The 26,869-nt window shown below is 54.6% G+C and overlaps 1 protein-coding gene and 1 long non-coding RNA gene across 4 annotated transcripts; one reads left to right on the top strand and one right to left on the bottom strand.

Moving 5' to 3' along the window:
- Positions 1 to 1,207: 1,207 nt before the first annotated feature.
- Positions 1,208 to 18,624, top strand: LOC135363019 (uncharacterized). The gene is made up of 2 exons (XR_010408696.1): positions 1,208 to 1,510; positions 18,553 to 18,624. It is a non-coding gene; the product is annotated as an uncharacterized LOC135363019 (long non-coding RNA).
- On the bottom strand, positions 10,280 to 26,047 carry TRARG1 (trafficking regulator of GLUT4 (SLC2A4) 1). 3 transcript variants are annotated; one of them, XM_045889559.3, is made up of 3 exons: positions 25,221 to 26,023; positions 14,228 to 14,360; positions 10,280 to 12,819 (listed from the first exon to the last, which is right to left on the bottom strand). In XM_045889559.3, the coding sequence occupies exons 1-3, from the start codon at positions 25,605 to 25,607 to the stop codon at positions 12,728 to 12,730; spliced, it is 612 nt and encodes a 203-aa protein (XP_045745515.1). In that variant the 5' UTR covers positions 25,608 to 26,023; the 3' UTR covers positions 10,280 to 12,727. The 3 variants fall into 3 exon arrangements, with proteins under 3 accessions (XP_045745515.1, XP_045745516.1, XP_064439348.1); XM_045889560.3 differs by having other exon boundaries at positions 10,280 to 12,910; positions 25,221 to 26,022; XM_064583278.1 differs by lacking the exons at positions 10,280 to 12,819; positions 14,228 to 14,360 and adding an exon at positions 17,814 to 22,974 and having other exon boundaries at positions 25,221 to 26,047.
- Between the last annotated feature and the right edge of the window lie 822 nt (positions 26,048 to 26,869).

Here is a 26,869-nt window from a genome sequence, read left to right as displayed (position 1 = left end):
GAAGAAAGAAGAAGAAGAAGAAGAAGGAGGAGGAGGAGGAGGAGTAGGAGGAGAAGGAGACGAAGGAGAAAGAAGAAGGAGAAAGAAGAAGAAGAAGAAGAAGGAGAAGGAGAAGGAGAAGGAGAAGGAGAAAAAGAAGGAGAAAAGAGGTGCCTGGGTGGCTCAGTCAGTTGGGCATCTGCCTTCAGCTCAGGTCATGATCCCAGGGTCCTGGGATCGAGCCCCACATCGGGCTCCCTGCTCATTGGGGAGTCTGCCTCTCCCTCTCCGTCTCCCTCTGTGCTCTCTCTCCTTCTCTCTCTAAAATAAATAAATGAAATCTTTTTAAAAAATTAAAATTGAAATTAAAAAAAAGATTTAAGATTGTGGTGGGGGAGAAATCGACAGTAAACAAGCAAAACAAATAAATCAGTAAGATGAATTCAGAGGATGGTAAGTGCAGTACTGACAATAAGCCTGCTGAATGTGAGAAAGAGTGACTAGAGTATGCAATTTCAGGACATTTCTGTCTTGTTCATTACACTTTCTGCATTTTCCAAGTCTGTCACAATGAAGTTGTATTAATTTTGTAATCAGAATGAAATTAAGGAAGGAAGAAACAACTGCACACTCCCAAGAAGTCACCCAGAGGGAGCACAAGGCAGCCCATACACACCCAGCTGGGGGGGGGGGGTGGTAAGGGGTTTTTCCCTCTCCCCCCGCCCACCTTTGAGGCTGTCGTCATTATAATGAAACCCTCTGCACAGGGAGCCCAAGTTGGTCTCCTCGGCGCCTGTTTACCTCCTGCCTGTTTAACCAACAGAAGAGCAGCTCCCACGGGTCGTGATCAAAACATGAGTTCATCGCGCGTGGTTCCTCTGGGAGGGTGAGCTGGCCCGCCCTGGAACCGCGTGTCTCCGTCTCCGGGGGATGTCCTGAGACCCTAGAGGGAGCCTGGCCTGGGACTTCCCTCAGCTTCCCAAAGTCCCCACAGATGGATGGGTTTGGAGAGAGCTATGAGGTGGTTTGAGGGGCATAAAGAAACCACAAGGGCCAATCCAGGTTGAATCCCATGACATGGACTTTCCAGCATCCAAGTTGTCCCTTATGTGGACATCTTGCTATGGCCACAGGCCCTCAGAAAGCTTGGCAAATAGAAAAGGGCCTCTGACCTCAGTAGGGGAAGGAGGTACTGGAGGTATCTGCCTGCAGCTGGGGCAATGGGAGGGCAGGGCTCCAGCAAAGGGAAACTGGGGCGGGGGCTGAGAGAAGATTTGAGACGAGAGCCAGACAGAAGCATCCAGTTCTAGGTCGGGGGCCAAGAGCAAGAATTGAATCTGAAGCAAAGGTCGGAAGAAGTAAAGCCTGGAGAGGTCCCTGGAGGCGATGCCCAGGCCAAGGGAGGGAGGTTTTCTGGAGATCAGCCCAGTCAGTCCAAGGAGAGAGAGAGCTTCTCTGGGCTTCCAGCCCCTCGGAAAACAGCCACCGCATCCCACCCGCATGGTGCTATTTTGTGGATCCTTTCAGTCAGGTGAGGCTGGGTGAGGAGGCCATTTTGCAGGAAATGGAAGGGGGCTGCTACTTAATCCTGCAGGGGCCAGCTCCCGCGCCAAGGGCCCTTAGCTGAGCCCTTTTACCATCAGGTAACTTACTGTGTATCGAAAACAAATTCCTTTCTGGAAGCCTGGAAGAAAAATGCTCAGGTATTCACATTGATTGCCTCAGCTAATGGATTATGGGGAAGACTGTTTCCTCCCTCCTACATTCCTATTTTTTAAAAAAATTAAATTATAAATTGTGCGAGTAATATGGAAATAAGTGCTTGTTGTGAGAGTCTGAGGATACAAAGGCTATGGATTAAAAACTGGGAGGCTGCCTCTCTCCCCTCTCCGGGAGTGCCTGCCGATTTCACTTTGGGGTGTATAACTTGTATCGTTTTTATGTTTAAAAAAATGTTAAAGAATGAAGGTTACCGGGGCTGGGGAGCACAAAGTTCTTGTGGAGGAGGGTTGCTGACCACATTCGTGGTGCCTGAGAGGCCTCTGGGATGCTGGTCCTTGGGCCATGCACGCTCCTCCTGCTCACTGTGTTCCTGTGGGGGGGGGTCCCCAGGAAAACCAGGTCTCCTCTCACCCAGAAACGTCAGCCTCTGACAGCCACTGTGCACAAGGGTATCCCTGTTAAAATGTCCTTGAGGAACCTAGAATTCAAAGCAAATTAAGACATCCATAGAAGAAAATTCTCCATCCGGGGAAAACAAGCAGAGAAACTTTGGAGACATGGGAGGAAACGGAGACAAGAATGTGGGCTGATCGACCCCCAGCCACCCACCTGCCCAGCTCCTGACTTCCGCCACCCACTTTGCCCCTCCAGGCAAATACGATGGGAGGAAGAGGCTTCTGGCTGCCAGTCCTGGCGGCCTGTGGGTGCTGGGAGCCATGCAACCTTGCTGAGCCATGCCCAGCAATGGGAGAAAAGATAAGCAAAGAAATAAATGATGGCTTATACATATTATACAGCCACTAAAAAGGATGTTCACAAAGAGTCTCTAATAACACAGGGAAATGTTCGGCTCTGCGAATCTAAAGTAGGTTTTCAAGAAAATGCTCCTCAAAGAAAGGGCTTGGCAGTGCATTAATTTTAGGAAATACCGCATCTCTAGCCTCTCGGAGATTCATGTTGCAGGTCAGCGTCTTCAAGGCTCTGAGAAGTCTTCCAGGCAAGTGCCTGTTCTTTGCCTTATTTAATTCGGTGTTTTCCTCATCTACTTGATGATAGAACCTTGGTCTGTAGACCCCTCTCCCAGCCGTGGGATCAAGGCGTGTCACCCTGCCTGCCTCATTGTCTCCCTCCTGGGTGGTCACTGAGTCTCCAGCAGATGGTTGGCTCCCCCTGCGGCTCCAGAGGCCCCAGGAGCGCCTTGAAGCATGGAGGCTGCATTTCCTTCCTCCCCCTCACCTCTAGTTCCCACCGCGTGGCCCGGCACATGGGAGTTTGCCGTAACACCTTCTGGAATTAGAGTCCACGTTTACTTCCAGTGTAGATACTGATCACCTGACTTCTCCTTCCTTCTTCTTTAACTGTGTTTACGATGGGTTTTATCATCATAGGGTGAGCAGTCAATCCACCCCTCCACTGTTACTGATTTACCTATCATTAGGGATTAATCACCTACCAGGCAGGAGCAGGTGCGGTAACTGGCCTTCCTGACATTGCTGTATGATGAACCCAGCACTTTCCCACCTAGTCCTTGGCCCCTGCCAAAAAAAGCTAGTCTCTGCCACAGAAACTAATATATTGAGTGGGTTTAGAGCAAGGGTGGGCAGACTATGGCCCATGGGGCAATTCTAGTCCACTGCATGTTTTTTTTTTTAAAGATTTTATTTATTTATTTATTTTAAAGATTTTATTTATTTATTCATGAGAGACAGAGAGAGACAGAGAGAGAGGCAGAGGGAGAAGCAGGCTCCCAAGGAGCAGGGAGCCCGATGTGGGACTCGATCCCAGGACCCTGGGATCATGACCTGAGCCGAAGGCAGACGCTTAACCATCTGAGCCACCCAGGCGCCCCTATTTATTTATTTGAGAGAGAGAGAATGAGAGACAGAGAGCATGAGAGGGAGGAGGGTCAGAGGGAGAAGCAGACTCCCTGCTGAGCAGGGAGCCCGATGTGGGACTCGATCCCGGACTCCAGGATCATGACCTGAGCTGAAGGCAGTCAGTCGCTTAACCAACTGAGCCACCCAGGCGCCCCCACTGCATGTTTTTGTAAATAAAGTTTTATTGGAACCCGGCCATACTCATTCATTTCTATGTAGTATCTATGGCTCCTTTAGGACTACTCTCTGGCCCCTTACAGAAAAAGTTTGCCAATCCCCAACTTAGAGGATTTCTCAATATGTTTTATTTATGATTCACCTTGAGTGATAAGGAAAGGAAAATTATCAAGTCTGACCGTATGTTGCAAATACTGTTTCAAAGCAAGAAAGAAGCAACTTGTACTTTTCAGCAATTACTAACTGCCAACTAGCTGCACATATAGTAGTAATAATAATAACAATGCTGGTTTTCATGTTGCTCATCTTAGCTCTTTGTCTTAGCGCCCTCGGGAAGATGAGCAAAAAAAAATTTTTGAGCAAAAAAATTTTGCTCAGTTGAGCAAAAAAAAAGGAAGCATCTGCTTCTGATCTGGCCACTTGAAGGCAGATAGCTCAGTGAGAAGTCAGGCCCCACTAGAAAGACGTTGTAGTTAGGGACAGGCTCCACTTAAGACAGAGGCAAGAAACAGCAAATGTCTTCAAGGATGGAGTCCTGGACACAGGCAGCCACTCCCAGCCTCCAGTGATGGGTCGGGTCCTCCCCACCTGTCTGCTGTCACCCCTCCCAGGCTGTCCAACAGCATGATGTTCTCTGTGGCACAGACCATGCCCCTCCAGACCTCTGGGTCTTTGCTCAGGCTGTTCCCTAGGTCGCCCTTCCTCACCCTCTCTTCTTCCCACGCCAGCACTCAGCTCAGCCCAGAGCTCAGCTCCACAGGGAGCCCTCTGACCCCTCCTCAACGCTGCTGGGGTTCCCTCTGCTTATCCCCATCTTCACACAGCCCGGACTCTGTCTCTGCCTTCTTTATGAGCAGAGACCACACCCGCTCTCCTCCTGTAGGGCCGCTCACATAACTAGGAAAAGCCTTCAGCTCAGTGTATTTGTGGCAGAGTATTACTTGGACATATTAACCACATTTTCCCCTGTTCTTGTATTTCTTCGAATCAGCATTTCCTAAGAAAAATCCAGGAAGAAGCAGGAAGCAAAAGGAGCCAGTTCTTGGCTTGTGAGTTTCAAAAGCCTGGTCTTTTGAAAGCACTAGGGGCTTAAGAAATAGATTTGGAAGAATAAATGTCAGACGAGCCAGAGCAGGGCTCCTACCCCAAGAATCTCTGGTCAGAAGGGAAGTGAGAAAGGCGGGGAGGGGTCCTATTTGCCATTTCCCGCAGGCTGAGCTCCCGTGGTGGTGGTGAGGGGCACACAGCGCAGCTATCAAGTGGGTTCATAAAATGCAAGAACAGAGGGGCTCTGAGCATCTTCCTCTGGTTGAGCAGGTGGAAGGAGAACAGGGCCCCAGAGAAGATGAACACACAGTGGGTGTGGGCAAGCAGCACCTGGGGCAGAGCCATCTGGATCCCACAGAGCAAAGGTGGTGGGAAACCCTGGTCGCTGCCCAGTGTCCATTCTCACTTCCTTCCTTACAGAACCTTGATTTTCCTTCGGGCAGCAGCATAGCCAGTTAGAAGACTGTGTTTCTAGCCTCCCTTGCAGCTAGGGGTGGCCATGTGACACAGCTGTGGTCAAGGAATGTAAAGCAGAAGTCACTAGATGGCACTTGCAGGAAAGCTCCCCAAATGGAGCCCACCCAGCCTTCACTGGCCCTTTTGGCCCTCCCCGCTTCCTGCTTCTCGCTAGCAGGAACAGCCAGAGCCACGGCAGCCATCCTGTGGCCACGCAGAAGGTGGGATGCTGGAATGCATAAGGGCAAAAGCTCCAGGCTGGGATAGTCAAGCAAGAAGACTGCAGGTGCCTGGATGATGACCCCATAGGGCACTGTACCTCCCTGGGCTGCCTACCTCTGGACTTCTTGTTAAATGAGAAAAAAGAACCCTATCTTGTATACACTGGTGTTTGGAGAGCCTCGACCAAAGACATGTCTTAGTGGATTCAGTGAGGAGACAATGGAACCATCCGTGGACATGGGAGAGGGCGGAGGAGCAGAGGAGTGAGATCAGAGACTAAGGAGGGAAGGGTTGACTCGGCAGCCATCTGCAGGGACCAGACTGTTGCCACCCCAGTCCCCAACACCTCAGCCTGCTGTAATCCCCAGGGAAAGGGGAAAGACATCTGACCAGACCACTAGGACACATGGGGGCAAAGGAGAAATGACGTTTCTTGCACACCAGAGGTTGGTCTGAGATTATACGCTGTACGTTACCCTTCATAAACATGTGTTCAATAGAAACAGGAACCAGAACTGAGCCCAAGACCCACAGTGTCAGGGATGAGCTGGTGGACTGCAAACCCTGCAGTCCCCCTGCCCTTCCCAGGCAGCTTTGGGGGCCCTGAGACTGTTGTTTGGAAAAGTTTGGTCAGAGAGGGAAAAATCCCTGGAGGAATCTTGAATAATTCTTGTAATGATCCCCCCACACACACACACACCTCCTGCCCTCCGCGGCCAACCCCCCACCCCTGAGGCTCAGACTGCACCCTGCTCCAAGCAGACTTTTCCATCATCCAGCACTCACCCCTTCCCAGCTGCTGCCCTCGGCCTTTCGCCAAGACCCGGACAGCAATGAAAGAGCCACCATTTATCATAAATGGCATCAACATCAATAAAGGGCTCCTGTTTACGGAGCAGGCACTGCAGGTCAGGATGACGTTAGGACCATCAGGCATAAGGATCCAGCTCATCAGAGAAGTGAAAGGGCTCAGCATGGGAACTCAGGCCCAGTGACGCTAGCGTCCGGGGTGAGCAGCAGGAAGCATGGGCAGGATGGGTCACCTGGGGCTGCAAGCAGCTCTGTACCAGTTAGGCCGGATTCAGAGCCACCCCAAACCTGCAGGGCCTTTCCTGGGCCCACCCGTGGGCAGGAGAAGAAACTTGAGATTCAGCAGGGCCTCCCAGGAAGCCCATTAAGCAAAGAGGAGTAAACCCTGAGCTGCTCGAGGTGGGAGGAGCCTGGCTGCCTCCAATTTGCAGTCCTCAGTGCTTCCTTCCCCAGATGAATTATTCATGTCCACGGCCAGGCAGCGGATCAATAATGCAGGAGGCAGAAGTCCCGGCAAGGCCCAGCTTCCAGCTGACCGGCTCTGCCCCGGGGCTCCAGGGAGGGACCCTCCATAGCCCTCCCGCAGCGGGGCGGTGTGGGCAGGCCTCCATGCCCGGATCTCTGAAATCTGTGGCTGAAACCCAGCTGTCCTCAGGGCTCCAGGCCAGGAGCTGGGCTGCAGATATACCCAGGAAGGGGACCTTTTTTTTACAATTTCCATACCTCCTCTGCCTGGAGGGGCCCGTGTCCCTCAGCACAAAGGAACCCTGTGTACGGACCCAGCCCTGGGAGTAGGAATTCCTGTCGCAGGATGAGGGTGCAAGAGACATCCCCCATTCTTCCTCTAGGGCCCAGAGTCTGGCGGGTAGAGACCCAGGAGAGCCAGAGAGTTGTTTCTGGTTGCGAGTAGAAGTTTTCATCCAAGCTCTAGCTTGAAGACACCTGTTTGACTTTCTCCGGTCGCTAGCAGGTTCTAGCAGGTTCTAGCAGGTTCTAGCAGGTTCTAGCAGGTCCACAGTGGGGAGGGCCAAGAGGCTGGGGAAGTTTCGTGCTTCCTTGGGAATGGTGCCTTAGAGCCACAACCACCATGATGACCCTCTGACTCACACACACACACACACACACACACACCCATGCCCCCTACACACAGGCTGCCTCCTCCACAAAGGGACACAGCCGCACTGGCAAACACTCTGGGAAGAGGGGTGCAGACCTCTGCTGTGGTGAATTGCCAAACTTATGTAGGGTTTCTCTCTTTGTCCTTCTCTTTGTTTCTCAGTCTTGCCTAGATTTTCTCAGTTTGTTACAATAGATCCTTGTAGTAAGAAAGAAAGGAAAATGACTGCTATTTTTGGAAGGGAGATAAAAGACCCACTGGAGAAAGTACACCTGAGGTCAGACTAGCCAGCTCCCCTTCAGGCACCCAGACCAGAGGTTCCCCAACCTTAACGTGCAAATGAACCACCTGGGGATCTTGTTAAAGGTAGATGTTCTTGTTCAAGGTCAGGTGTGGCCCGAGTTTCTGCCTTTTTGCCCGCTCCTGCCGATGCCCAAACGATTGGTCCAGCAACCACACTCTAAGTAGCAAGACTAGAGTCTATCCCAGTGGCTCCCAACATCAAAAGACCATTGGGATGACCGCTGGAAAGCTTTTAAAAATCTAGATGCTCCAGCCACACCCCAGGCCATTTGAACCAGATTCTCTAAGGGTGGCAACCAGGCATCAGCATTTCCCAAAGCCTGCAGGTGATTCCGTTGTGCAGCCGGATTGAGAAGCCTGCTCTAGACCAGCTTGTCTCACTCCTTTACTTGAGGAGACAGGTCCAGAAAGAGGCTGGGGACCACAATGACACAGACAGTGAGGGAAAGATTTGGGGCCTGAGCCAGAGAGCTTTCCAGGGTACATGGGGTCCTCTCCTCTCTTGTGTCAGGGAGTGGGGAGGAGGCAGGTAAGCCTGGGGATGGAGGACAGCGGGAACTCAAGGGTCAGCTCGGGGTGCCCAGAACCACCCAGACTCCGGGACGCTCTCCAGGCTGGGGCCAGGCTGTGCTCCCCACATGGATCGAGCCCTCACGTTTCACCAAGGAGGGCCATCAGGCCTCCAAGAGCCCTGTGGGTGTGCAGAGCAGATTATCACCCCGTTTACAGATGGGGAGTTGAGGTTCAGCGAGGCCAGACCCCTGGTCCCAGGGTACAGCCATCTGTCATGTGAGGCCTTCTACATTGCGGAAGCTCTAACTTTTCCCTCGCTGATTGTAAGACATGTGTACCCCCTTCCCCTTCAGAGTTTCTAGAATTGGGTTGTGTCTGACGAACGATGCTTTCAGGTCTCTACTCCAGGCACTAAGGGGACACGATTGTGACTGGCAGAGCCCATGCATAGGAGGTGTCCATTCACCTGAGTCTTACTAAATTAGTAGCATTACAATGGTGGCATTTCATCTTCATTTGGATCGCCGGGCGGTGCTTTAAATATCTTCGGAAAGATCAGCTGAGGCCACCTTCCTGCCCTTGGCTCCCCTGACCTCTGTCCCAGGTTCCCCTTCCTGCTGTCCTCATCCACCCAGGGCACCCTCTCTTACCCTGACCCCAGCAACGAACTCTCTCCTTCTTTCCAGAACTTTCCCTTTAGGTAAAGGTCCTATGGTCCAGAAAGCCTGTCCTTTTCATCTTGGTGTCCTCAGGGTCCAGTACAAGGCCTGGAAGCTGAGTGAGGTAGAAGGCCTGCAGTGACCACCGGGCTGAGTGCAAACAGGCTCAGGAAGCGACCCACCTGGAAATGGCCATAGGCCCTAACTGACCAAGTACAACCAGGCGCAGTTCCTAAGATTACCAAAAAGGAGAAAATTCCACATGTTCCCATGCTCCCTCACTCCGCCCTGTAACTGTGGCCCCCTCACCACCACCTCATCCCAGAGTCTCTCCCTCGCTGTCATGCCCGCTACCCCCTCATGGTGTATTCCGTAAACTTCCATCTCCTGTGTCCTGCCTTGGGTGAATCCTTTCAGCACCCGCACCGCCAGCCCCCATCCCCACATTTGGTGGCCCCCCCATCCGATCAGAGCGCCCCACACTTAGTATAAGTTCGTGGAAGGACAGAGGACAGCCCAGCCCAGGGTCCTTCGGGGGACCTCCCTCCCACTCCCAGGCAAAGGCTGCTTCTCCCTTCTTGGCTCTCCCAGTAAGTACCCCCTGAAGCACCTCACACTGCCCTGGGTCTGAGCTGTGTCACTCCCTAGTTCCCGTGTTGAAATCCTCCCCCTCGAGCTGATGGTATTAGGAGGTGGAGCCTTTGGGAGGTGCCTAGGTCAAGAGGGTTCTGGGATTAGTGCCCTTATAAAAGAAACCCCAGAGGGGGAGGGGGAGGAAAAGAAGAAGAGGGGGGTCACTCTGCCCACACTCACCTCCCTGCTTGGCCTGGCCTCCTGCAGCCTGGGAAGTGGATCCCCAACCCCGCCCCGCCCTGGCAATTTGCCTTCCTTCCACAAGGCTTTCCTTTCTGCGTAGCAAAGCATGGGGGCAAGAAGCCAACTTCTGGGTCAGCCCCAGAGATAGGGTCCGTTCACCAACATTTATTCAGTACCTCCCGTGTGCCAGGCGCGGTGTGACCTGGGACAAATCCCTGAACATCTCTGAGCCTCCATTGACCAATCTGACCCGGGAGCTCACACCCGTGTGTGTGAAATGCCCAGTATGTGCCAGGCTGTGGCAGATGTCGTGTTCCTGCTCTCTTCTTTCCGTGCCCTAGGTCTTTGGCCAGATGCAGAAAGGACCCCAGAGGGAAGGTGGGTCCGGCATTCCTCACTGGAGAAACTGAGGCCCCGGGGAGGACAAACTTGCCCAGGGGAACACCTCGAGCGTGCCCAGGCTTCCCACTGCCCAGCTCCCAGCCCCAACCCTGGAACCAACAGGCTGAGTGCATTCCCCCCTGCCCCCTGTTGTTGGGGACCCCTGGACCCCAGCAGCACAAAGACACAGACCCATGGTGCACGTGCACTTTCAGCTTTATTTCTTTCCATGCCAAGCAATACAGAGGAGCCAACTGGAGAGTGTGGTGCTGGGTGGTGGCGGGGTGGGGCGGGGGTGGGGTGGGATGTGGGGTGGGATGGGGGAGTAGTTCTCGGTGCTTCCCCTGGACACGAGAGAGGCTCTGTCAGCACCCCAAGCTGGAGGACTACTGGGTTTAGGCAGCCAGCGGCGGGACCCATGATGGAGCTGGGAGCAGGGGGTGAGGCCTTGGGGTGCCAGGCTGCCTGTGGGTGGAGGCAGCAGGGGAGTCAGGGACCCTCCCTCCCAGTCAGATCTCTGCAGGGTTCCTGGTCCTCAGGCTTGTGCTCCTCCTGCCAGGGGGATCAGGCTCCTTCCACAACCCTCAGCGCCTCTGAGCTCCGCCCTTGGTACAACTAGAAGTTTCCCAAGTTGTCCTCACTTACATCGATGGGTGTCGCAGCTTCCCTCTTTCTCTACTGTTCTGGGCTTTGAGTGCGAACGAGCGTGTGTCAGTGCGGGTGTGAAATGCGGGCATGACTGTGGGGGCCCCGGGGCAGGTTGGGGTGTGTATGCCGGTCACAGTGCGCACAGAGTCCACAGATAGAGCCCCACCCTGGCCATCGTTTTCCCTACAAGACCATGCCTAAACCAGCTGGTTACTTTCTCTCTTCTCCCTGGGGTGCTGAGGCTGGGGCCCCCAGGGCTGCCAGGAGACCACCAGCTCATGAGCCACCAGTTCCATAGACCTCATGACTCACCTCCTGGCCTGAGCTGCCTTCACAAGTGACACAAATCCTCTGGGCTCCCTCCCTCCCTCCCCCAACAGAAGCATCTCTATTGTGGCCTCAAAGGTCTTGTAAAGCAAAGCCAGCCCCTCCTTTAGGGTCCGGAGAGGCTGGAGTCTGCTCCCCAGGTGGGGAACTGACGCAGGAACGCAGGCCCCAGAGGGACCCACCCAGGGCCCCTGGGCCCTACACCCCTCGCCTGCCACGAAGGCCCTCCTAGAAGGCTCAGAGCTGCACCTGGGACGCCTCCTGGTAGACAGAGCCTCTGTGCTAACAGAGTCCCTCCCAGGAGTCTCTGAGGAGCGTCGGGGAGACAGGCAGGGGCCCTGAATGGGTGTCCGGGGAAACAGTCTTTGCCAGCCTGGGGCTAGTCTGGCTGCGGCTGGGAACATGCCCTCCCAGCAAGGGCAGTAACCCTGGCTGCTGGGCAGGGCCTCCCAGGGCGGGAAAGCCTGGAGCTTTCCTGTCTGAGGGTCTGGGAGCTGAAGCCAGCGAGGTAGGTGAGCAAAAGAGAGGCCCCTGTGGGCAGAGCCTGCGCCAGCGGAAGTCTGGGGAGAATCCCAGGGCCAGAAACCAGGCAGGAGGTCAAAGGAGCCTGCTCAGTCTTTTCAGGTGTCCCATTAGGTCCTGAGACAGAGGCCATAGTGTCGCCCCCTGCCTCCGGGCATGTGAGTGTATTCCCAAGCCCAGGGCCTCCCACTCCCCCAAAGACTGGCCCCTTCAGCCACGCTCTTCCCTCCGTCTTAGAACTCTCTAGACCAAATCAACAATAAACCTTCAGAAAAACCCTCTGGCCCAACCCCCTGCTTGCAGCCTGGGAGCTCATGGAAGTCCTCCCCCGAGAGGTGGTCCCAAAACCCCCTGCAGGGAAAGCTTTTGCGGTGTGTGGATGGCCAGGGGCACAGGGTAAGTAAGGCACAGAGCATCAGGTGCTGCTAGGCTGGGAGCCGGAGTCCAAGCCCCACCTGAGCCACTCCGCATGGGGCCCCAAGTGTGCAGCCTAGACCATCAGGGAGGCCATGCCTGGAGGCGAGCTTAGGTCCAGGCTGATCCTGGCCGGCTGAGCAGGGCTGGGGTCAGGCCCCAGGCGACAGCACAGGGAGGGGAGGGAGCGAGAGGTAGGCTGGGTCATCCTGGGAGACACGCTGGGACCAGAGTTCTCAGCAGAGAGGCTCCTGAGACTGAAAAGCTGGAGAAGTCTGTGGGTCGTGTCTTCACCAACATACCTCTTGGTGCCTCCACCTGTCATGCGTGTGGCTGTCACCTCTCTCCAGCTGTTCATCTTGGGTGCCCAAGGGGATCCCAGGGCGGACGCCGGGCGGCAGCTGGGCCCCTGAGCTGCGATCGCAGCAAGCACGTGGCACAAGGCATGCAAATAGTCTTTTTTACACCCCACCCCACCCAAGAAAAATACAAAAGAGAAAGTCCCACGTCTTGGCTCCCGGGCCTCAGACACGCAGGGAGTGTTGCTTCTCTCCTGCCACCGTCCGGTCCCTCTCGTCTCCGTCTCATCCGCGGGGCTGGTTCCTCCTCAAATAGGCAGTATGTGCTGTGTGGTGGATCCCAGGAAACGGTGGGGATGAAAAACCAGCCAGCGCACGGAGGCCAAATACCGGGCAGCATCCAGGAGATTAAACCCCATCCTTCATTCTTCGCACTTTTCACATCTGAGGTGGGCTGACAGTGGGGAGACCTGGGGGCTTCCCTCCAAGTTCGTGCTTTGGGAGCGCAGGGATGTCACCATCCTGTCCTCCTGCGGGAGGGGGGGGCAGCGTGAGAGTGGAGGCCTCCGGGGGGCCAGCCTCCGCCTGCGCAGCGCCCTGGTCTGTTTTATTTCTTCTGCACTGTAAAGAGAACAGTCACGGCAGAACAGAGCTTGTTTGGAGGATTTGGGGTTTTGTTTCCAGGCACGAAACGGCACCAGGGTCGTCTGATTGGGTCTCTCGGTGGAAATGAGCCCCCACCTGCGGCAAGGCATGGGTTCACAGCGCCACGCGACCCCCAAACAGAGAACCATCGAGGCCTGAATTTTTTAAACAATTCCCTTTGCCAATTTGAGTTCAGTAGTGGTCATTTGCCGTCGACAAAGTAATGGTGAGCGTGACAAGCGGCGGGGGGCCGAGGGGACTGAGGCACATAGAGGGTGCTCCCGAGCTAATGCCCGTGCAGGCCCCTGCCCCACAGAGAGCACGGAACGCACTTCATTTCCGACACTTGCACAGTGGGGGCCATGGATTTTGAAGCCGGGCGGGCTGATTACACACCTGAGCTCGTCTTCCCTCTCCAAAGTGGCCAAGGTTGCCCATGACCCCACCGCTGAATCCCAGGCTTTCTGCCCCAGGTTGAACCCCCGTGTTCTATAGCTCAGTGCCTCCTTTAAGGCCCGGGCCTGGAATCGTATTCAAATGCAGATTCTGATTCAGTGGCTCTGGGCCCGGGCCTGAGACTCTGCATTTCTGACACATTCCCGGTGTCAGCAGCCGCTGGAGTAGCGAAGTCTAGGGGAAAAGCTTAGACTGACCAGTGCAAGAGGCAGAGAGGCTTGGGGGGGGCTTGCAAGGCGGGTACGTGCAGGGAGGGAAATGGACAAACCGCCCCGCAGAGCCCAGACACGCGGAGCTGCGCCGGCCGTTGAGCAGCTGAGAGTCACCCTTGAAAATGGTGCCCCTGCGGGGTTCACTTCCCTTGGCCAGCTCTGGGGCTCACAAGAGTTACTGCCAGACTTCCACCACGTGCGTTGGTTATGTCTGGTCTGTGCTGGCCGTCCCAACAGGAATGCTTGCAGGGCAGGCCCACCATTCACCAAGTGGCATCACAACCATGATCTTCGGTGACGCTCACAAAACTCAGCCAGACACAACACTGGCCCAGGCCGCAAGGCTCTCAGAGCGGAGACTGGAGCTGGCCACCTCGGCTTCCCAGGCCCCCGGCTCTTCCCACACCCTTTCCTAATGATCCGGGCATAAGGCAAGGCAGAAGCCAGTCCCACTCGGCTGGGCCCTGCCGGGGATGGGGTCGCTTCTCAGAGAGGATCAGCCCGTGTCCCCCACAGGCTCTTACCCCATTCCCACCGCCCCCTCCCCAAGGAGCTGGGCGGCACCCTTCCGTGGTCTTCACCCCAAGCAAGCTGGCTCCCTCAGCTCCATGTGGCTGGGCCTCACCTGTGAAATTGACGGTCACGGCCACAATGATGATGATGATCCCCATGATGATGAAGGTGATGCTGAGCAGGCGGGCCAGGTGGCCCAGCCTCCGGGCCCCGTCCAGGTCCCCTTGTTGCACGCTACTTCGGGACTGCAGAGAGACAGTGGCAGAGACCTCGGGAAGGCTGCTCCCAGCAGACCTGTGGGGGGCCCCTTGCCTATGCCTCCCGAACCCACCCAGCCCCCACCACAGCCCACATTGCAGCACCCACCTTGGGGACGGGAAGCAGGCTTCTCCTGCAGAACTGGCCTGGATTCCCACGCCCCTTGTGGGAACCCCCAACCGAGCCTGCCCCTCGCTGGAAGCAGAACCGAGCAATGCAGGGCATTTCCTCTCAGGACGGTGATGAGGCAGGTGTGCGGGAGGATGGGCCGGGGCCAGGCCATGCTGAGCTGGCAGGAGCAGATGAGCCAGGCCTCCCTGGACCCCTGCCCAAGGCTCACTGCTATGACCACACTAAAATGGCCCCTTGGCTTTTTCCGTGGCCTGAAGTGCCTGCCTCTTTTCCTCTGTGACCCCTCTTCCACAACAGGAAAAAAGTATAATTGATCCTACCTTCTCTCATTTCCCACCCAGGAACCACATCCCTATTCAAACAAGCCGACTTCCCAAATCACATCAGAAAGGCAGGCATCTTGGGCTTGAACTAGAGAGGCTGGGGTGTGTGGGGAGCCTCGCCGGGCTTCACAGGGGCCCATTTGATACTTTACTCTCTCTCAGTGAGCTCGGGTTTTCTCAGCCTTATTTAATTTGGTGAAAGCAGGTGGGTGAGTGTGGGGATGACCAGAAAGGATCTTGGGAGGCCCTGGAGTGGCTCAATAGGAGGTGTGTCCCAAGCATGTCCATGGAGGTGCCACACCCCTGCCCGGGATGGTTCAGGAGTCAACCTGCTGGCCGGGGCTGGCCTGTGACCTCCAGACTCCTTCAGCTATGGAACTCTCTGATGCTTCCTGGACTTCTAGAACAGCTACAGGCAGGAGTCCCCTAAAGGTGTGACTGCTTTCAAGGTCTAAGGCCACTTATTTGGTTATCTTATTTTCCAATTATTGGGGGCTCCTGAGTTCAGCATGGAAATGCAGCTGAGTCCCTTGATGATGGTGGTGGTGGCGGTGGTGATGATTTATTGAACTCTTACTTTGTGCCGGACAGCTTGCTAAGGACGGTACCTGAATGATCTCTTTGAGGGATCTCACAATCCTTTGCGGTTGGCAGTGCTGTCCACTTTTAAAGAAGCTGAAGTTCAGGGAAGATACTTTTGCCTCTCTGTTCTCTTCATGAGGGCACCACCCTCCCCCAGGTCCTGTCCTTTTCTCCTCGCAGAAACCTAACCAACCCCCTACCCCACCCCATGGCTCCCTATTCAAGCTCCTCCCAGGACAGAGCCACCTCCTGCCAGTGTTTGATCCCACCAGATTTGCTTTGCCTCAGATCTGCTCCTGGCCTTGTGCTCCTCGCCCACTTGCCCCATTACTGGTCACAGCCTGGAGTCCTCCCATTCGGTCACAATGCCTGTCCCATGCCGCCCAACCAATAAGTTTCCTCTCCTGGTCAATTCCATTGCAGTCCTCCCTGGCTGCCTTGCACCTGCCCTGGGTCCATGCCACTTCTCACTCAAGCCAGCACAATGGCCTCCTGAAGATCCAGCCTCCAGCTCTATGCTCTTCCTCTCCAGGCCACTGCCCACACCACCATTCCCCTCCACAGAGATTGATGCCGGGCCCTGTGCTAGGCCCCTGGCATGCGGTTGTGGGGCAGGATCAGAGAGGAGGTGGAGAGTCGGGAGCTGATGCTCGAGTTTAAGGAGATGATGGTGGCTTAGCCAGTGATCCTGCCCAGCATATTCCACGGCCCCCCACTGTCCCCAGAACAAAGTCTGAACCCAGGTTAGCTTTGCCCTTCCAGATTTTATCCTTTTCTCTTCCACAACCTCTGGGCCCAGCCAGTCTGAACTCTTCTAGGGTCTGAACACCTGCCAGTGCAACTCTCCTGCCCGCCTTCCCGCTCCCCCTCAACCATCTATGACATCCTCTCCATCCTTCGAGGACTGCCTCCAATGCCACCCCCTCTGGGAAGCCTACCAAGACTCCTCCACCTCCACCAGCATAATATTAATAATAATCCCTAACCTTATTTAAACATCTACCTTGGACCAGGAACCGTGTTAAACCTTGCCATCCAGCAGAGCATTAGAGCATCCTAACACTCCTATGAGTTAGGGAGTGTTCTTAGGCCATTTTATAAATGAGAGGCTGGAGCACAGAGCATCATGTAGGTGTGAGAGAAGCAACTGGAGAAGGGAAGAAAGGCCAGGTCAGGAAGGGCGCTATCACAAAATGGAATCTGGATTTTGTCTGGTAGGCATGGTTGGGGGGTGGTGCTAGAACTGGGTGAGACAAATAGAGGATTTCATCAAAACAGGAAAGAAAAAGATTCAGTCAGAGGAAGAAGCTGAAAAGACCAAGAAGTGATTGGTGCCCCAATGTCCCAGGGCAGCAGAGAGAGAGATCTGAACTTGAGCACAGGGATGAACTACAGGCAGCAGAGGAGAGAGCTACCGTCCTTGGAGACTGGACAAATGTGGGTACAGGTGGTCTCACACCTCAACAGGTCTGCAGGTAGGTCTGGGCAGAAAGTTGTGAGTGTCCATGCCTCTGGACCTCAGGGTGCCCAATGACAGTGGACGAGTGTCATCCAGTGAGAGATTAAAGAGAAGGTGGGTCTGGCTTGAGGAGGGGCATGGGCAGGGGCTCAGGCAACAGCCCATCCTGAGACTCACAGGCACACCTGGACCTGGCAAGGACTCGACCGGGGGCAGGTGTAGCTGGGCAGCCCGGAGGGGAGCACAGGTCTTGGAGACAGACCTCCTGGGGGCCTGTCCCCACCCTCCACAGCTGTCCCAGCTGCATGACCCCAGGTGAGAGGCTTCTTCTCTGTCTCTCCTCATCCTCAAATACAATCAGGTATGAGTTCCTGACCTTTCTAAGGTCCCTCAGATCTGTCCGTACCTTTCCAGCCAACTCCACTGCCCTAGCCCACTCCCACGAGAGATCTCATCTAGACACTACACCAGCCTCCTCCTCACTAGTCTCTTTGCTCCAGCCTTGCCCCCAGCCGACCTCTTCTCAACAGCCAAGGTCAGCTCTTTAACCCAAGCCTGGTCATATGACACCCCATAAAATGGATACATTTTTTAAATTAATTTTTTCTGTTTCTTTTTTCAATTTTTTTAAAAAAAAATTTAAGTAGGCTCCATGCCCAACATGGAGCTTGAACTCATGACCCTGAGATTAAGATTAAGGTCGCATCCTCGACCAACGGAGCCAGCCACATGCCCCAAAAGAGACACATTTTTATGACTCGGTGCTTTTTCGTGGACTGCTGTCTCTGCTGGAATGCCTTTCCTCATTACCGTGTTGCTACCTCCGTAGCTCTTCTCACCCTTCAAGAGTCGCCTCCAGTAAAACTTCCCTTGGTGCCCACAAGCAATTAATCAGCCCCTCCTTGGGGCTCCCGTAGCATCTTAAACCATGCTCTTTTCCTCCCTTCCCACTTTGTGTCATTAGTTCTGTGTCAGTCTCTTGCCCTAGACTTGAAGACAGGGACCGCACAACCTCAAGCTTGGGGTCCCTCTTATGTAACCTAGGGACTGGCCCTAAGAGGCGTTCAGTAAGTATTTGAGGAAGTAAAGATTGAAAGAAGAGAAAAAGAATGAGGGGAGAGTCTGTTTTCTAACTGCTGAACTTAGCCAGTGGAATGCTCCAAGTTAATAGAAGATTCATGAATGAAATAAAGGCAATGGGTCCCACAGGAAAGATATCTGTTATCTGGGTTTTGGCCCCACCCACTAACCCATGCCACCTCCGGCTCTCTGCATGGCCAGCCCAGGTCACTGAACAAAGGACTTCGACACCAAAGCAACACCTTCCTCTTGGGAGGAAGCGGAGGCAACATACAGAAAAGCTTCAGGAATTTCCAGGAAGTTCGGCGTTAGAAATTCTGGGGCTACCTTGAATCATTACCAAGAGACTCATTCTCAGCTGTAAGCATGGCATGCTTACATGCCATGGGGAGGGCCATGGGGAGGGCCACAGGGCTGGAGATAAGTCCTGCTCCTCACTTGCCAGAGAAATCACTGTGCATTGGGCAGGACATTGGTTCAGGACCGTGGAGAGAGGTGCACGTGTTGTTGCTTGGGTATCAGAGGTGGGGAGGGGAAGCAAGAGAGGGAGAGATGAACTTTTCAGTCATCTAAACCCAACCAACCCCTCTTCTTTATCCACAGAGCCATCAGCCTATGCAACCCAGTCATGCATGTTCCTTTGAGCCTGAGAGACAGCGTTGAGGGAGATGCACTGGAAAAGACCGAATGAGCAGGGCAGACCTGACTGCACCTGCTTTGTTGGATCATACACTTTACCTGTCATACGCCGTCCAATGTAAACCTCACAACTCTTCTTTAAGTCTTAGTTTTCTGATCTGTAAAATGGAGTCAATAGCTGCCTTGAAGAGTAGAGCCCTACTTTTATAGATAGAAGTTGCTTGCCACCAGCTGGCACTCGTTTCTGAAGTCCCCCCATTAGTTTCCAAGTGAAAAACCCATCCCTGGACCTCAGGGATGGAAGAAGACCCTTCATTACTTTTTATGAGTAAATTACCAGCTGCATTTCAAACCCCACTTAGTGGCATCCTCTTCCCCTTATACAAAATGGCTCAAGTTGAAGACACAATGATAACTGCAGTGATGGTTGTAATGACTGTGAATTAATAGATCATTTGTGATTGCAATGGTTGTGGGAATGGTAAGGGAGAAAATGAATTCGGGTTAATAGGTCAGTGAAGAAAGGCACTGAAAAGAGTCTGAGAGCTGGTAGGGGGTGGGGAGGGAAGTGGATGGGGTAAGGAAGGTGCTGGGGAGAGCTGCCAGGGGATGAAACCAGCCAGGGGAGGGTGGTAACAGAACTTATCAGGAAAGAGTTTCCTCCGCCCATGAGGCTCTGGTCAAGCCCTAGCAGATCTGTGGAGAACTGAAAAGATGTGATCAGCTGCTTGATGATCAGCTATTTGTCCTTCCACAGAGATCAAGCAAATCCGGGCAGGTCAAAGCCAAGGGATGTGCCTCCCCATGCCCCCTTCACGTCCCTCTCTCTACAACAATGCAATTCTTTCTGGAATGCCCTGATTACAGGGTTAACTTCAGTTGCTGGAGAGTGGGGAGGTATGGGGGGGCGTGGTCCTGGGGAAGGAGTCAGGGCAGCTGCCATGTGGTGGGTGGGAGTGGGAGTAGTTGGGGATGCTTAGGACCTGGAGACAGCAACTGTTTGCCAACCCATTCAGAAGTATGTCAATATTCTCAGCCGCATGTCTGGGTGCCAGCAAATCATCAGTGCTGGTTGGGGCTCAGTGCTCCCGCAGGGTGAATGCATAAATGCATGAAAGGGAGCCTGCAGCAGGTCAGTTAAATAACCAGGTCATCCCGAATGCCTGAGAAAGGAGGTGTTGAGCCACTCTGGACCTCTTTCACACTCCTGCATGGGGTAGGAGGAAAGACAGAGAAGGGGCTGCTCGGAGGCTTCCACCAAAACCACAGACAGGGCTGCCCCTCCCCCCGCAATAGTGTCATGAGGACTGACACTCCAGTCTCCCCCAAATTGGCTAAAGTCAGAATTGCTTGTCCACTGGGGATCTGCCCTTTCCTCTGACATTACAGTGTTTCATTTAGCATTAATGATAACTGTAACCGCTTCCATTTTCTATGTGGCAGGCTCTGTGCTAGGTGTTTTCACACATATTAACCCAGTTAATCCTCCGGCCAGATTTATGGGGTTGACGGTCTTATTACACCTATTTTATAGATGAGAGAACTGAGGCTATAGAAGGCGGTTGAGGGATTTGGACATGGTCTCATGGCCTGGGAAGCACACCCGGGTCTATCTGATACTGGTTTAAGCACTGTCGTCAGCTGAAGGCCTGGGGTCCAGCTCCCCTTGTGGACAGGAGACCTTGCTGGCATTGAGGAACATGGCCTTTTCTCAGCCTGACCCAGGAGTAGAATGGATGAAGCCAGGTGCCCTGGCCACCTCGGGAGGCTCAAGGGAGGCGGCAGTGCTGAGCAGGGCTGGGTCTGGATACCTGGGATCCCAGCCCCTCGGGTTGAGCTCCTGTCACAGCAGGCCCCTGTCTGAGTCACAGTGGGAAGGACGCTGCTGGTCCATTAGTCTCCCACTGGTGGAATCAATAGGGGTGGGGAAGGACAGCGGGTGGGAGGGGGGAGAGTGGAGAGAAAGAGGGAAGGAAGGGGATTCTTCCCTCCCTGAACAAATGCCCCAAAGTTTTGGCTTTCCTGGGAGGGACACACCATCCTTGTCCCCAGAGGTAGATGCAGGGCGGGGTCATGGAGACAACACTAGATTCAGCATCCGGCTGACATGCCTCTTACCAGTTGTGTGACCATGGGCAAGGCACTGCTCAGGTGTCTCTGTTGCCTCATGTGTTAAATGAGAACAATTAGCCCTTAACACGGGGCTTCCTCAGGCTCCTTCTTCCTGGCTTCTCGCGGTTCTCTTTGGAAATTCATTTCCACAGCTATACTCTCCCTCGCCACTACCCCACACGGCCCCTCTGCTGAAATCTCAGCCCCTGGTGTCTCTCTCACGCCTCTCTCACATGGCATCTGTCCTTCAACGTCTTTGAGCCTCAACCTGCGACCCCTCCCTCTCCTCCAAGGTCATCACAATCTTCCCAGCCTCACTCCCTCCCAGTCCAGCCTGATCCCTGAGTGTGCCACCTCTGTCCCCCTCACCAGCATCATTCTGTGCCACTGGGTCTGCCCTCATGGCAACTCTGCCATCCTCAGCCTCAGGTGGGCCCAATGTCCCATCTGTGACTCCATACCTATAGCTGCAGAAAAAATGCACCACCACGCAGACTGATAACAACTCAGACCCATGGTCTCCAGCCCCAGCAGAGCCCTCAGGCCATTGACCTCTCTGTTCCTTGTCACCTCTCCTCTCCCCTGTCACCAGGCCCTTCTTTCTCAGCAAATGGCCTTGCCCTCCACATCCCTGCTGGCATGAAGTCCATACAGCATAAACCAACTCCTTTTCCTTTGAGTATTTTTATCTGCTTCTGCCCTCATGGCCTTTCCTGCAGGCTCCCGGGGACAGGGTCCTTCTTCGGCATCCCATCTCTTCATGAAACTCATCAGTCACCTCTCTCCTTTTTGCCTAACCCTGTCCATCACCAGGGTAACCGAGGGTCGGTAAATGGCCCAGCCAGTGGACACTCCCATCTTTATTGGACCTGACCTCTGCACTGCATGTGACCATCCCTCCTCCTTTCAAACTTGCTCTTCCCTGGGCGTCTCCCCCTCTCTTCTATTTAGCCTCCCACCCCCCCCGAAATATTCTTTTCAAAACTCCTTCCTGGGGTGCCTGGGTGGCTCAGTCGTTAAGCGTCTGCCTTCCGCTCAGGTCATGATCCCAGGGTCCTGGGATTGAGCCCCGCATCGGGCTCCCTGCTCAGCGGGAAGCCTGCTTCTCCCTCTCCCACTCCCCCTGCTTGTGTTCCCTCTCTCGCTGTGCCTCTCTCTGTCAAATAAATAAGTAAAATCTTTAAAAAAAAAAACTCTTTCCTGTCCACTTCCTTCTGCCCACCCCTTAAATGCCGCAGTCCCCAGCGCTGTCTTAGAGACAGCTCTATCTTGGAGTTGGATAATCAGGAGTGTGAAGAAAGTGCTGTTATTTTCTCTTCAACAATTCTCTCATTGGTGCCCTCCTTCCTAAGCCACTGCTTGGTCCATGCCTTCATCAGCCCACCTGGACTGTCTCAAAAGCCTGCTATGGGGTCTCCCTACTCCCAGTCCTGCCAGGTCAGCTCATTTCCCACAGTGCAGTTGGGTGTTGGTTTTAAAATTTGAACAGACCACATCATGCCTCTGCTTAAAATTTTTCAGGGGATGGGCGCCTGGGTGGCTCAGTCGTTAAGCGTCTGCCTTCGGCTCAGGTCATGATCCCAGGGTCCTGGGATCGAGTCCCACATCAGGCTCCCTGCTCGGCAGGAAGCCTGCTTCTCCCTCTCCCACTCCCCCTGCTTGTGTTCCTGCTCTCGCTATCTCTCTCTCTGTCAAATAAATAAATAAAATCCTTAAAAAAAATTTTTTTTTCAGGGGCTCCTTCAGGGCCACTGGGATAAAACTTAAATTCCTAGAGCGGGTCCCTGCCCACCTCCTTCCATCATCATACCCTTGCATCCTTTGGCCATGTCAAGCAGACCATGTCATCCATCCTCCCAAATGCCTAGCATGGCACCTCATTGGTAAAAGAGGCATATTCATTCAAGGGGGACCTAATCATTCTCTACCATTTAGTTGCCTCCAAACAAGCAACTTGCCAGTCAAGTGAATGATTGACTGAGTAAATAAATAAATGTTCTGTGTTAACAACTCTTAGGTTTCCAGAAACCCTATCTGCCCCTTGCCAGGGCCTTGGTCCAGACCTCTTCATCTCTCACCTAGTGTTCCTGCAAAGGTTCCTTCTCCCAACTGCCAGGCTCAGAGAGGCTCCTTCCACCCCTCCTCTTACCTGCTCCACCAAAATGGAAACCTGACCACACCTTTCTTTGGCTCCGGGCCCTGTGATGTAAATGCCAGGTGAAGCTTGCTGCTGGTCCCAAAGGACCACATGCTGTATGATTCCACCGGTATGAACTGTCCAGAAGAGGCAAATCCATAGAGACAGAAAGATTACTGGTTTGTTAGGTCTGAGAGGGATCAAGGGAGAGATGGGTTGATTAAAAAAAAAAAAAAAAAAAAAAGGATGGGCTTTTCTGGAGATGAGGAAAACGTTCTACAACTGACTATGGTTATGGTTGCATGGATCTGTGAAGATACTAAAAATCTTTGAATTGTACACTTTGAACAGGTGAATTGTATGATATGTGTATTATATGTCAAAGCTCTAAGAAAACCCCAAAAAACTCATGATGGCTTCCCACCCCCGGCCAGGGAGACACTCAGGTCCCACTCAATTACTGCTAAGGTGTAAGAGCACTTGCTCTTCAGCCCTTCGTGCAGCTCATCTCACTTCACCCCCACACAGCTCTCTAATGTAGGTGTTATGTGACACCCATTTTGCAGATGGGAATACTGAGAAGAGAGATTTCAGTGACTTGCCCAAGGTCCCACGATACGCTGAGGTTTTGTCTAGCATGAGCACTTCTTGCAATGGGTTATAGGATCTGTTTACAAGTTTCTCCCCACTGGACTGGAGGCTCCTGGGAATTGGTGATGGGGTCTGGCTCTGGCTTAGCACTGGATTCCCTGCCCCTGACCCAGTGGCCTCCGGAACTGACTAAGGAACCTGAGAAGGCTGTAGAAATGCCCTGGGGGCGGGCTCAGTGGTCTCACAGTCTTGGATGCAGGCGCCTTTGACAAAGGCAGCGTCTACCCAGCCTGCACCCTGCTGCCCCCACAAGGAGATGGATTCCAGCAACTGTTCTCTCCTGGCCCCTGTGTGGCTTCCCTCCCCGAAGCCTATCTCCCCTCCTGGGGCTTCTCCCTGTAACCAAGAGGTTGGCCCTGCCCAGAACTCCCAGCTGCACCCCTGGGAGCTGGTTCTGCCCCCAGCCACCCCCAAGTACAGCAGGCAGCACAGGAAACTCCTCAAAGACCCGCCCCCCACCCCCGGCCCCTGCTCAGCCCTTCCTCTTGTGCCCATGCCAAGTCTCAGGAATGCCACCGGGGTCCCCTGATATCCTGGCAGGGGGAGCTAGATTTGATGGGGGGTCAGGGAAGGCATCCCTGGCTGGACACTGGGCCTTCGTGAAGTGGAAGGAGGTGTTTGAGGAGACAGGGGCTTTCTCAGAGGACAGCCCGGGGGCAGCAGAAGTGACCACAGCTCCTGAGGACTCGGTGATAGATGACTCAGCAGGGGAGTCACTCCAGAGGGAAGCAGACAGCATCTCCCCACCCTGTCCCCCAGCCCTGACCAGCCTGGGGCTGGGGGTTTACTATTCCCACTTTCTTTTTACCTTCTGGAAGCCATTGCCTGCCCGGTCTCTCCCTCTCACCCTCCCCTCCCTCCCTCTTCTTCCTGGACCTCGAAAGTCACTTGCCAACATCTACGGACATTTCTGTGGATCTTCTATAAGTAGTTCTATCCAAATGGCTTGGTTTGGGGACAACCTAAGACTGTTTACTAGGAAGCTTACAGGACAAGTGTGTGAGAAGCAAAGACTAGCCCACATGCTCCTCCTTGGCAGGGCCAGCCATGTCCTCTGACACACATTTTTCACCCACGGCCCAGACCTCCCCTACCCTAAAAACAGACTAAAGACAGATGCTGAAATCAGTGTGACACCAAGTCCAGAGGGCCCCAGCAAAAACAGCCTCACCTCCCCAAAGGGGCAGCCTCAGGGGAGCCAGGCCCCAGGGCCCCCGGCGCATGGCAGGGAAGCCACAACCAGCTCTTGGAAACCAGAGTTGGCAAAGGCCTTCGGAATACCCAGGGGGCCCGGGGTGAGGGGTGGGGTCAGCTGGATCCCCTCCCAAGAACTTGGGGTCCTGAGCCCCCACGCTGGACAAACCTCTACTGACACACAGCCCTGCTCAGGATGACTCCTCAGGACACCCCCCTGCAAAAGGCAAGCCCCCCAACTTGCCTGCCTTTCTGCAGTGTAGAGTTTGGCTCCAGGTGGCTCCCTGGGTCCCCTCCCCAGCAGGGATGTGTGCAAAGTCAAGCTGTGACACCGAAGAGCAGAGAAGAGGGAAGACAGCAAACAGAAGTTCTCCTGGCCCTGGCCCCCTCTCCAACAGGGGCAGTAGGCCCGGTGAGAAAGGGAGTCTGCCCCCAGCCCCCAGCCCCCAGCTCTCTCTTCCTCACGCCCTGAGCAGAGGGTCTGGCGTCTGCCCAGGGAACACACCTGCTGAGCCCTGGAACAGAGAGCAGCACTTACCATGATGGAAAAGATGAGGGGGATGAGGTTGAGGGGCCACACGGGGCAGAAGCAGGAGGCAATGGCAAGGATAAGGTAATCTTTGGGGACTTCTTGGTCCTGGGCAGAGGACGCAGTGGCAATGGAGGACGCCCGCCTAGAGCTGGCCCGAGAGGCCGACCAGGGGAGCGTGGCGTCCTGGCGCCCCTCGGATACCACCTTGAAGGGCAGGCCGTGGCCATTCTGCTCCAGGTCCAGGGCCCTCGAGAGGGACTTGGACAGCTTCAGCGGCTTGTCATCCTTGCCTTCCACCTTCGTGAGGAGCATCTCCATCTCCGGCAGGTCCAGGGGTAAGGCGGTGCCTGGCTCCTGGGCTGAGGGAAACTGAGGCTGCAACGGGTTGGCCATGCTGGCTTGGGCCTTGGGTTGCTCCAGCTTCAGGCTGAGATGATCGGCTCCAGAGAGAGCTCAGCACACCATTCCTCTGCCCAGACTGGGGGCCGACAGGCCAGGGGCAGAAGCGTCCCCCAGGGGAGCAAGGGCTACCCGGGAGCTGGCCGGGGTCGGCTTCTCCGGGCCAGCTGAGTTCGGAGGCTGAGGCAGGCCCGATGCCCCCGCGGAGCTTCGGGAGGCTGGAGCCTTCAGCTCCGTTCAAGTTTGAGGCCAACTTTGCTGGTGCTGCTGACAGCAGAGATGGGCGGGGAAGTAACAGAAAGCAGCTCGAGGAGCTGAGCGAAGACGCTCCTCTCCCGGGTGAGGCTTAGGCTAAGTCAGAGAGAGAGAGAGTATACCGCACAGCCTCCCTCCCCCCACCCTCCTCCGAGATGCTTTTCCTTTTCAATTCCCCACTCCCCTGAGAACTGCCGAGCAGCCTGCTGCCTGGGCCCCAGCCCAGCCCAGCCCAGCCCAGCCCAGCCCAGAGGGACTTGGGTGGGCCTCTCATTCCCCTGCAGCCACAGAAGTTGCCTCTCTGGTCTGGGGGCTCCGGATGGGGGAACAGACACAGTGGGTCACAGAGGGGTGTGTCTTCACTGTCCTGGGCAACGGAGTCCTCTGCTTCTCTGCCCCTGGAGCAGGTCACACTTCCTCCTATCTCTGTCTTTCCTCCTCTCTGTCAGGGAACGCTGAGCCCTGGACCTAGCCTAGGGCATCCCACCTCGACCCTGACCTCCAGCCCCCAGAGGTGTTCTGGCCACAGCCTGGCTCCAGGAGGAGAGGGGGACTAAGCACCACCGGAGGATCCTGCCTCAATGGGTCTCTGAGCACCTCACCACGGGGTGTTAGGGAGGAAGTGTGGGCTCCATCTCATGCCTATCAGAGCTTTTCTGGGGTGTTTTTATTAATTTTTTTAAAGATTGTATTTATTTATTTGAGAGAGAGAGCATGAGCAGGGGGAGGGGCAGAGGGAGAAGCAGACTCCCCACTGAGCAGGGACCCCGATGCGGGGCTCAATCCCAGGATCCTGGGATCATGGCTTGAGCCGAAGGCAGACACTTAACCCACTGAGCCACCCAGGCGCCCCAGGGGTGCTTTTATTTTTTTTAAAGATTTTTTTTTTTTTTTTTTTTTTTTGAGACAGAGAGAATGAGAGAGAGAGAGCACATGAGAGGGGGGAGAGTCAGAGGCAGAAGCAGGCTCCCTGCCGAGCAGGGAGCCCGATGCGATGCGGG

The sequence above is a fragment of the Mirounga angustirostris genome, unplaced genomic scaffold, assembly GCF_029215605.1.
Source record: "Mirounga angustirostris isolate CCGP_5_RB_7025 unplaced genomic scaffold, mMirAng1.0.hap1 SCAF_17, whole genome shotgun sequence".
Lineage (NCBI taxonomy): Eukaryota > Metazoa > Chordata > Mammalia > Carnivora > Phocidae > Mirounga > Mirounga angustirostris.
This window is presented reverse-complemented; position numbering and strand designations above follow the sequence as displayed.

What these genes read in the sequence shown, in the direction of transcription:
- TRARG1 (XM_045889559.3), bottom strand. Translation starts at nt 25,607, where the DNA reads ATGGCCAACCCGTTGCAGCCTCAGTTTCCCTCAGCCCAGGAGCCAGGC. An exon ending in CCCTCATCTTTTCCATCATG is followed by an intron (nt 14,361 to 25,220) that starts GTAAGTGCTGCT and finishes GTCTCTCTGCAG; the next exon opens with TCCCGAAGTAGCGTGCAACA. An exon ending in CGTGACCGTCAATTTCACAG is followed by an intron (nt 12,820 to 14,227) that starts GTGAGGCCCAGC and finishes CCCCTCCCGCAG; the next exon opens with GAGGACAGGATGGTGACATC.